General features: G+C 34.4%; 1 protein-coding gene across 1 annotated transcript; it reads right to left on the minus strand.

The window, feature by feature from the left end:
• Nucleotides 1–6,900, minus strand: OLFR600 (olfactory receptor 52K1). Its single transcript, XM_003734189.6, has one exon. The coding sequence runs from the start codon at nucleotides 6,857–6,859 to the stop codon at nucleotides 5,915–5,917; it is 945 nt and encodes a 314-aa protein (XP_003734237.1). The 5' UTR covers nucleotides 6,860–6,900; the 3' UTR covers nucleotides 1–5,914.
• Nucleotides 6,901–10,896: the final 3,996 nt, after the last annotated feature.

The following is a 10,896-nucleotide window of genomic DNA, read 5'->3' on the forward strand; positions in this document are numbered from 1 at the left end:
TTACTTTTTTATTTATTTTAATTCATATATACTATGTGTACATATTTATGGGATACATATGGTATTTTGAAACATGAATACAATGTACAACAACTACATCAGTGTATTAAGTTCATCAACTTGAACATTTGTCATTTCTTTATGTTGGGAACATTTTAAAACTTCTAGCCATTTTGAAATATATTATACAATGTTGTTGACTATAATCACTCTAGTATACTACCAAACACCAGTGTGTATTCCTTCTGTTTAACTGTATGCTTGTACCCATTAAACAATTTCTCTTCATCTCCATCTTCCCCTTTCCATCCTCTAGTAACCATCATTCCACTCTTTGACAAAAATGGCTAAAACATACAATGGGGAAAGAACAGTCTCTTCAATAAATGGGGTTGGTAACACTAGATATCCACATCCAGAACTACATTAGGACCCCATCTCACACCATATATAATCCTCCCTTGGTACTTGCAAGAGATTGTTCCAGGAACTACTGTGAATACCGAAATCTGTGTATACTAAAGTCTCTCCATAGGCCTTACCTATACACAGGATTTCCATCTTGAAAATACTACATTTTTGATGTACTTATGGTTGTGGATGTGAAACCTGCTGATATGGAGGGCTGACTATATGTATTAAAAACAAAAATGGGTGTATAAGTGGAGCCATGCTGCTCAAATCTGTGTTGTTCAAGAGTCAACTGTATGCCACATTTTAATACAACCATTCCTCAATGAACAGTTAAGTGGCTTTCATATCTTGGCTATTCTGAATAATGCTGCAATGAACATTAGAAGGTAGATATCTCTTCAAGATAATGATTTTATTTCCTTTGGGTATATATCCAGCAATGGGATTGCTGGGTCACAGGGTAGTTTTATTTTTAATTTTTTAGAGAAACCCTTATGTTTTTAATAATGGCTATACCAATTTACATTCCCATTAACAATGTATAAGGGAATTATCCTTTTCTCCATATCCTTGTCAACATGTGTTATGTTTCACTTTTTGATAATAGCCATTCTAACTTTTGATTTGCATTTCCCTGAAGTTAGTGACATTGAGTGATTTTTCCTATGCTTGTTTACTATTTGTGTGTCTTCATTGGAGAAATGTTAATTCAGTTACTTGGTCCATTTTTTTTTAGGCAGGTTATTTGTGTTTTTCTTCTATTTAGCCGTAGAAATTCTTTATGTAGTTTAGATATTAACCTTTTGTCAGAAATATGATTTACAAATATTCTCTCCCATTCCCTAGGTTGTGTTTTCATTTGTTAATTGTTTCCTATGCTGTACAGGAGTGTTTTTTTTTTTGTGAGATGGAGTTTTGCTCTTGATACCCGGGCTGGAGTGCAACGGCATCATCTTGGCTCACTGCCGTTTCCAACTCCCAGATTTAAGCGATTCTCCCACCTCAGCTTCCCAAGTAGCTGGGATTACAGGTGCCCTCCACCATATCCAGCTAATTTTTTTGTATTTTTAGTAGAGATGGGTTTTCACTATGTTGGCCAGGCTGGTCTTGAACTCCTGATCTCAGATGATCTGCCTTCCTTGACCTCCCAAAATGCTGGGATTATAGGCATGAGCTACTGCGCCCAGTCATGCTGTGCAGAAGTTTTCTGTATTGTCTTCTTATAACAGGTGGGAAGAAATTTTTGGAGATGATAGATATTCTTATGGTACAGATTTGGGGTATTTTCATGGAGATATACTTATCTCCAAATTAATCATGTTGAATACACTAAATATGTACAGCTTTTTGTATGTCAATAATACCTCCATAACATGGCTAAAAATATCATTTGCTTTTGCATTGGTACAGAATAAATTTTATTTTATATTCTTAAATGCAGCAAAAATTAGTAATTCTATACCTCATTCTTCATTCTGTTTACACTTCCATTTCCAAAGTCTAATTATATGTTTAATAAAGGTCTTTTGCCACTGTAAATGGCAAGTATATGACTTTTTATTCATAATACCTAGAATAAAATATTTTACAATAACATATCTACTCAAAGTGAAAGATGGGTTTATGAATTTGATACTTGCTCTTCCATGTTAGGGTCAACTAACATATTTATCTGAACATCTATGTAAGTTTAATAATAAACCATGTAATATAATTAATTTATTTTTTATTTTTAGAAAGGAAAGAAAAAGTAAAGGATCCTTGAAGTTTGGCCAACCTATAGGTTTAAATGGTGAGTGGAAAATTTGGGCCACTTCTTTTAAAAGTAGTCATAAATCAGACTGCAAATCCTAGATCCCAAGGGGTAAAGCCAGGAACCAGAGAAAAACAGAATTATCTTTGTGGAGCAGAAGAGGGCCTTAGTTAGAAAGCTAGCAACATGTGCCTTCTGATATTTTAGTATGCTATGTACCAGTAATTACCAGATTCCATCTTTGTCCCTCTTTTGAAATGCAGGTGTTCTCATAATTACTTCATCAATATATTGACATTGTATGTTGACAGTGTTGGGGGCAGATGACTTATTTGTTAAATAAACAGCTATTCAGAGAAAGAGGAACCGTATTTCAGGAACTACCACAACTATGAAGCCTCATCTACATCTGACTATAATTTACATGATGAAATTCTAGACAAATGCCATAATGGAATGAGACCTAGACATTTGAGGGAGATATGAGTTATGTTGCATACGAAAGTAATGTGAATTGGTGTAGGCAAAGAGAAAAATATGACAGGTTGAATTTTACAAGAAGGTCATTACAGTATCTTTCAATTGTTATATGGTATTCTACAATATAACAATTAGGAAATGAATCTATTTCCCAACCTCTGAAATTTGAGCAGATCCTTTACTGCCATGAGCAATGAATAAGTTCTGGGTGTAGATTGTATCTGATCCAGTGGGTTCTGTTTTTCACTCATTGAAGCCCTGAAATACCATTTAAGAAGACCTGGCTAATTTAATGGAGAGAGTGAGCCCACAGGGAGCAGCACTAGGGCACCAGGATTGTCAGTGAAGGAGCCATACCAGTTGTCCATCCTGCTGAACACTCAGGAGACTCAAGCTCCAGCAGCTTTTTGTCCTGCAGCATTTGAGGGACATCAAGTGAGAAGAGTAATCTGAGTCCAGTGAACCCCAAACTCTACAATTTGGGATTGTTTTTGATTCAGCAAAAGATCACCATAATAATGGAGAAGAGGAATCATACTTTAGATAATACATTGAACCACTGAAAGTGAAAGAACCTATCCTAAATAATATTCAGAAATGAAACTGAGGAGATTTCACTGAGAAGGATTCTCAATGGAGAGGAATGTCAGCTGAGAAACAAGATGCTTCTTTCCTCCTTCCCTCCCAACTCTCTCTCCTTCTTTCTCTCCCTACCTATATCCATTTATTTTATTTGTCTCTTTTCTTATCATCCTACTGTCTTTTTTTAGTGAAGGGGCTGAATGTTGAAATGTATACATTGTTTTATGATCCTTGTTGTCTTATCAGAGAGGCTATTTGAAATGGGACTCATTTATTCAATAAATATTTATTAAACTTATGTATAATGAAAATTCCAGCTTCTTCAAAAATAACAATAAATAAAACATTCAGTTTCATGTAGAAAATGATCATGCTAAAAAGGCAATTCTCATACTGTGTGACATGTTTCATGACTATGGAAAGACTGGGTGGTACTGGAGACCAATCAAAAGGAAACTGATACAGAGTGGAGAAAAAGAGGAGAGGTGAGATCAAGGAAGGCTGACAGAAGGAAGTACTGCATAAGATGAGTTCCAAAAGCTGAATAAGAGAATGTGGAAGCAGCAGTCTGAGATGGATCGTTAATTCATTTGAGCAAATATATGTCTCTCAAAGCTGGCAGACAAACTGTGATAAGACTAATAGTGGTTTTGCATATCTATTATAAAATTGAATGTGTGCATCTAGTATATGTACACATACACATTCTTGTGAATGTATGCATATCTCAGGTAAGGTGTATGAATGCCATAACTTTAAATATGATAGCATAAGAAAGTGGGAGAGATAGGCAGAGAGGTAGAACAAACTAGCTATTTATAAACAAAATAATTGGAAGTATGTATTTGAAAGAAATGTGTCTATTTGTATATGTTTATATAAATAAATATCTGTGTGTAGGTTTATTAATAAGATGGGTATGATTTACATATATCTGTCTTTTGTTTTAGAAGTTGGTATTTAATAAAAACCCTTAAAGACAACCTAGGCAATACTGTGCTGGGCATAGAAATGGGCAAATATTTTATGAAAAAGACACCCAAATCAATCACAACAAAACAAAAATTGAAAAGTTGGATCTATTTAAACTCAAGAGCTCCTGCACAGCAAAATAAACTATCAACAGAGTAAACAGACAACCTATAGAATGGGAGAAAATATTTGCAAACCATGCATCTGACAAAGGTCTAATATCCAATATCTACAAAGAACTTAAATTCACAAGAAAAAAACAGACAACCTGATTGAAAAGGCAGAAAAGGGCATGAACAGACACAATCCAAAAGAAGACATATATGTAGCCATAAGAACTTAGAAAAAGGCTCAATATTACTGATCATCAGGCAAATAAAAATCAAAACCACAATGAGATTCCATCTTACACCAGTCAGAATGGCTATATTAAAAAGTTAAAAAATAACAAATGCTGGAAAGGTTCTGGAGAAAAGGGAACACTTACATGCTGTTGGTGGGAGTGTAAGGTAGTTTGACGATTGTAGAAAGCAGTATGGCAATCCCTCAAAGAGCTTAAAGCAGAGTTACCATTCAACCCAGTAACCCTCTTACTGGGTATATACCAAAAGTAATATAAATCATGCTACCATAAAGACACATGTACGTGAATGTTCACTGTAGCACTATTTACAATAGTAAAGACATGGAATAATCCTAACTGCTCATTAATGGTAGGTTGGTTAAAGAAAATGTGGCACAAGTATACCATGGAATCCTGTGCAGCCACAAAACAGAATGATATCATGTCTTTTGTGGAAACACGGATGGAACTGGAGGCTGTTATCCCTAGCAAACATATGCAGGAACAGAAAACTAAATACCACATGCCCTCAATTCTAAGTGGGAGCTAAATGATAAGGGCTTGTAAATACAGAGAAGGAAACAACAAACACTGGGGTCTACTTGAGGGTGGGTCATGGAAGGAGGGAGAGAAGCAGATAAGATAGCTATTGGATACTGACCCTAGTACCTGGGTAATGAAATAATCTGTACAACAAACTCCCATGGCATGTGTTTTCCTATGTAACAAACCATCACATACACCCCTGAAATAAAAGCTTAAAAAATAGCTTTTTAAAATTTCTTTTAATTTATAAAATGCCTACCTCACAGGTCCAATCTATTGTATATTACTAAGATGAGCTTTTTTCTTTTGAAAATCCTTTAGACAGAGAAAAGAAGCTCATTATTTATTTATATATTCATGGATATTTATATTTATTTATTTCAGTTAGGATAATTTTTCATCATTTGTTATTTTGTGTTGGCAAAATAGCTAAAACCTAAATACAGAAGAGAAAAAAATAAAGAAGTACAAATCTTGGTATAATTATTTTTACCCATACATCATGAGAGTATGTGCCTAAATTGCATTTTAACCTCATTTGAAAATCTGTTTTTGATGCGTTGTAATTAGGTAAGTATCAGTAAAATATTCTCCTATTTTATTACTTGCATAAGTGTCTGGGTAGAGTTCTGGCTATGAAGGTTTTATAACTGCATCCTGATTGAAAGACCATGTCCCAACTATATAATCACGCTGACTAAGTCTTTCCCTGCTTTAGTTATTCCTTTCCTATGAACCCACAAACCTGGCAGGAATTATCTCTACCTCCAACCTAACTTCCAGCTTAACATCTCCAGGTATCCTGTCCACCAATGCTATAAACTTTAGTCTCTATAACAGTGAAATATCTGCAGTACCCACTCCCGCATTTGTTTGGTCCTGGCCCCATAAATTAAGGGGTTAACCATGGGAGGAATAAGGAAGTAGAGATTGTCAATGATGATCTGCATATAGGGAGCCATATGGTAGCCTAAAATCTGGGCCAGAACAGAGAAGACAACAGGAGAATAAAAGAGACCAATGACACAAAGATGAGAGCCACATGTGCTGAGAGCTTTGCCCCGTGCATCCCAAGATGGTATCTGAAAGACAGCATGAAGGATAAGTCCATATGACAGAATGATAAAAAACAGATCAAATCCCACAGATGCTACAATAACCATGAGTCCATAGACAATGTGGTCAAAGATGTCTTCACAGGCTATCAGCACCACAGCCATGTATGCACAGTAGGAGTAAGCAATTATGGGGGTTTGGAAGCTTTGCAATCTTTTTGTCAGAATTGGGGCTGGGGTCAGCACTGCCACTGCTCTTGCCAGGATAGCCAGTGCCATCTTCACAAGCATGTTGTTAGCAAGGATGGTTGTATATCTTAGAGGGTACCAGATAGCCACAAATCTGTCAAAAGCCATGGCTAGGAGAATCCCAGATTCCATAACATAAAATGAAGGAATGAAAAACATCTGTGTGAGGCAGGCTTTGAAACTGATTTCCTTGGCATTCATCCAGAAGATAGCCAGTATACGGGGCACTGTGACACTGACAAGACACAGGTCAACAATTGACAGCATGGCCAGGAGGAGAAACATAGGCTCATGAAGACTCTTCTCTATCCGGATGATACATAAGATGGTGATATTGCCAATGACTGTAATGAGAAATACCAAGAAAAAAGGCACAGAGAACCAGCCATGTAAAGATTCAAGGCCAGGAATTCCAGCCACAGTAAATATCGAAGGCTGAGAAATGGAATTGTTGCAAGAGGACATCCCTAACCTGAGCTCTTCATTGTCTGATTCCTAGGGGGAAACAAAAGGGAATATTTTGGAATCATTGCATCATTTGCACCTATAAAATGCTGGTCATTATAGTAGGTTATGGTGGTGAAACTTATGATTATTTTGTATAAATTAATGATCAAATGAAGGCTTCAGCTACTTGTGGTGGAGAGAATGATTCTATTTCCTCTGCAAAGGGAGATGCAGTCTCAGGGATATATTTTCAATAAAGATATATCAACTCAATTTTTAGCTTCTCCTGTAGCTCTGATTCTGTCTAATATTCAGTTTTTGCAATTCTCTATGATTTTTTCCTATATATCAGTCCATGGCAGGATAAATATTTTCAACATTACAGACAGGGAGTAGGGATATGAACAAGCCAGAAAGTATAGTTTTCACTCAAGACAAGAAGGCTAAATTAATCATACTCAGTTTTATCATACTCAGTTAATTGTCCCCAGTTTCTGGGATTGGAGTTTGCTTTGATATTCTTCCTGCAATATTTAGCCACAAATTGTTGATTTTGACAAAGGACCTAGGAAGTCTGCTGATCTTATGTCTAGAAAGCATGAGGCCAGTCTGAAGGAATAACAGATATTTTGGTTGACAAAATTGGAATTCAAAATCACCTCAATGGATAATAATTTAGTATTAAGTTTCCAGATTGCTCAATAAAGCCTGGTTTGGGAATGGGTACAGATAAACATAAATTAGTAGTTTTCTTTATATATGTATATCTGTGTGTTTTTATAAGGGGAGTAGAGTTTGGGGGTTAATAGTAACACATCTTTCTATAGAAATAAGAATTTTTTGTATTTGCTAAATATGTTAACGTATATAATTATTCTAAATAGATATACATATTTATAAATTATTTGTAAAATAAATTAACTAAATTATGGTTTTCATAGCTCAGAGACTGTATTTACTCAACATATTAAAAGTTGAAAACAAATATATAATAAATACAAAAATAAGTCTATAGAAATAAGACATTTTGTTAATAATACAATTATAATTATATTTCACAATTAAGTTTTAGACTCCCATTTTGTTAGAGACATTTCAACTCTCTATAAATAACAATAACATGAAAAAATACCAATAAAACCTTAAAATAAAGAATAAAACTGTGTACCACAAATTTGCTGCAAAAATAAAAGTACAGAAATATTAATAGTGTTGATTATTTAGCTTTAGTTAATGAACTTGAATTATTAGTGTTTTTATTTATATCTGTATCAATTGAATACCAAATTCTATTCAGTATGTTCACAATTTTTAATGCCAATTCATCAATTTTGTTTATATTAATTAATTATATATTTTTATTTCTGCCATAGTGTTAGCCTTTAAAACAAAAATTTTTTAAAAACTTAGGCTTAGATTATATAAATTTTGAGTGGAGCTTTAAAAAATTAATTTACTCTAAATAGGTAAGATCCTCAAATAGGGCAGCATATTTTTAAAAATACTACTGAGCATTTGATTATCAATTGTATTATTCAATATAATTTTAATATACCAACTGCATTTGGTAAAAGGCACACCACAGCTGAGTGATAGGGCTCCTGGAAGGTAATTTGTTATAGTGAAAATACCAAGGTATTTGAAATAACAGGTGTCTGGAGTAGAATCTCAGCCCTGCCACTTGTTCTATGTGATTTGTCCAAGTTATTTAATGCTTTCATGTTAAGTTGTTTATGTCAACAAAATGGGATAAGGCATATGTTGCAAAGTTAGTAGTGAAGATTAAGTCTGTCATTAAATTCCAATATTGAATAAATACACACATATTCCTAGCATAATTCTTTGAATATTTGGTTGCCTTATAAATGCCCTTCTTTTACTTTTCTGTGAAGTACAAAGTTAAAAGAAACAATAACATTTGGAGAAATACCTAATATAGGTGATGAGGGGATGGAGGCAGCAAACCACCATGGCATTTATATACCTATGTAATAATCCTGCAGAATCTGCACATATACTCCAGAACTTAAAGTATAATAAAAAATTTATTATATATATATAATGTTCATTTTGTTTTGTTTTTTGGAAAGAACTTTGACTAGGAAAGTGGATTGTCTTAAACTGGTATCGTAAGAAGGAATATTTGATGATGTTGGTAATTTTGTCCTTAAATATTTTTAGATTCATTATGCGTTAAAGGGAAAACAACCCATATGAAAATATACATTTTAGTTCAGTAAAGCATAGGATCCTCTCACAAAGAACTACTTTCAAACTGAAAAGGCATTATTGTAAACCAGAAGCTCACCATCAGTGGAATTTTCAATTAGAAACTGATGATGATTTATTAGGAATACTATAGATAAAAATTATCTGGTAGTAGTAATAGGATAATATTGAAACTTTAAAAGCAAAATGGCAAGTTTTGGTCTGAATGATTAGAAGCAATTGCCAGCAACAACTGAATCAATATTAACTATAAGTAAAGGCAACATTAGGGAAAAATTTGAAAGATATTTACTATCTTCTAAATAATGTTCTTAGGCATTCCAAGCACTGCAGAACCTAACCATGGTCTTACTAGGGTTAACGATTGTGATATTTGGTTGAAAAGATTTGAAAAGACTTTTCCTACTTGACTTTTTCCACCTCAGCTTTTTCTAGCATTTACCCCCTCCCTCTTTTGTCCCTTTTCCTTGAGAAGTACCTGTAGATCGTTGTGAGTCTGATCACAATGACTCAAAGACTAACAAAGTCCACTTGAAGTATGAGGAAGATCTGTGGATCTCCAGAATATGATGAACTGTGTGGACTTGAGGCTGATTTATGTTGGTTTTCTCTAACCCTCCTGCATCCCTAGTGGCCTTTTAATTAACCAGGGTGTTTTTCATAGCTTGGATATTTGGGGAAACAAATCCCACAGTAAATCATTGAGGAAAGCACATGTAGATAACAGCAAATGTTTAGTAGTACTGTAAAAATGTTAGTGTATTGTAGGAAGTGCACTGATTTGGTTTAGGAACTACAGAAGGAGGAGTAGAGACTGAGAAATCATTTAGGATGAAAATTAAAGAAAGTCTGGAGCCATGGAAGGATTATATTGAAGGCAGAGTTGCTTGTATCTATAATGGCACACAAATTGCTATAGCTAGCTTCAATATCGGTAGTTTGTCATTTTCATTTCTAGTGAATTTGGAGGGGGACAGAAGTAAGTACAAGAGAGGAGCCCTAGGGAACAAAAATAGTTGTACAATAAATACTAGGTTTAGGAAGAACTGAGTTTCAGAATGATTTCTTACAGGAATAAGAAACTAAACTTGTGAGTAGACCTAAAAAAGTGGAGAAAATGTTGAGAACTCTTTGGTCAGAGAAGGTGGTGGGGTGTTAACACTCTAATGGTAATTTGGGTTGCATTTTTTCCTTATTATTTTCACAGTTCCTTGCAAATTTTAGGTTCTTAAATATTTTTTGTATGAATAAATGCACCCACATACCCTCATGGGTGTGTGGGTGCGTGAGCATGCACACACAAACACAAACACACATGCACATTCCATGTTTTTATCATTGACTCTGGACTCTAATCCTGGAAGAGTGTTACCAGGGATAGTGACAGTCATATAACATGTGAGACTATCAGAGTCTTTAAGCATATCCTACAGCCTAAAGTATAATCAGGGTGCTTAAATCTAATTCTTTCCAGCATGGTTGTTGACAACCTGAATCAAGTCACTATCATATTGTCCTAGTAAATTTTATATCTACATTGTACTTTGTATTCTTTGCAGACTTTGTACTTAGCATTCTTTGTCTCAAACCCATTTACCTAATTGCAGTTACAATGGTGTCTTTTTTATATAAAGTATAGCACATATTTTATTGTAAAAAATTTCATTGTGTGTGGTTAAGTTGTAAAACCCGATGTTTTGATATACACAGTGAAATCGTTACTACATTAAAGCAAATTGATGTCTATCATCTCCCATAGTTATTTTATTTATTTATTTATTTATTTATTTATTTGAGGGGGAGTCTTGCTGTTGTCGCCTGGGCTG

Source organism: Callithrix jacchus, chromosome 10 (assembly GCF_049354715.1).
Source record: "Callithrix jacchus isolate 240 chromosome 10, calJac240_pri, whole genome shotgun sequence".
Taxonomy (NCBI): domain Eukaryota; kingdom Metazoa; phylum Chordata; class Mammalia; order Primates; family Cebidae; genus Callithrix; species Callithrix jacchus.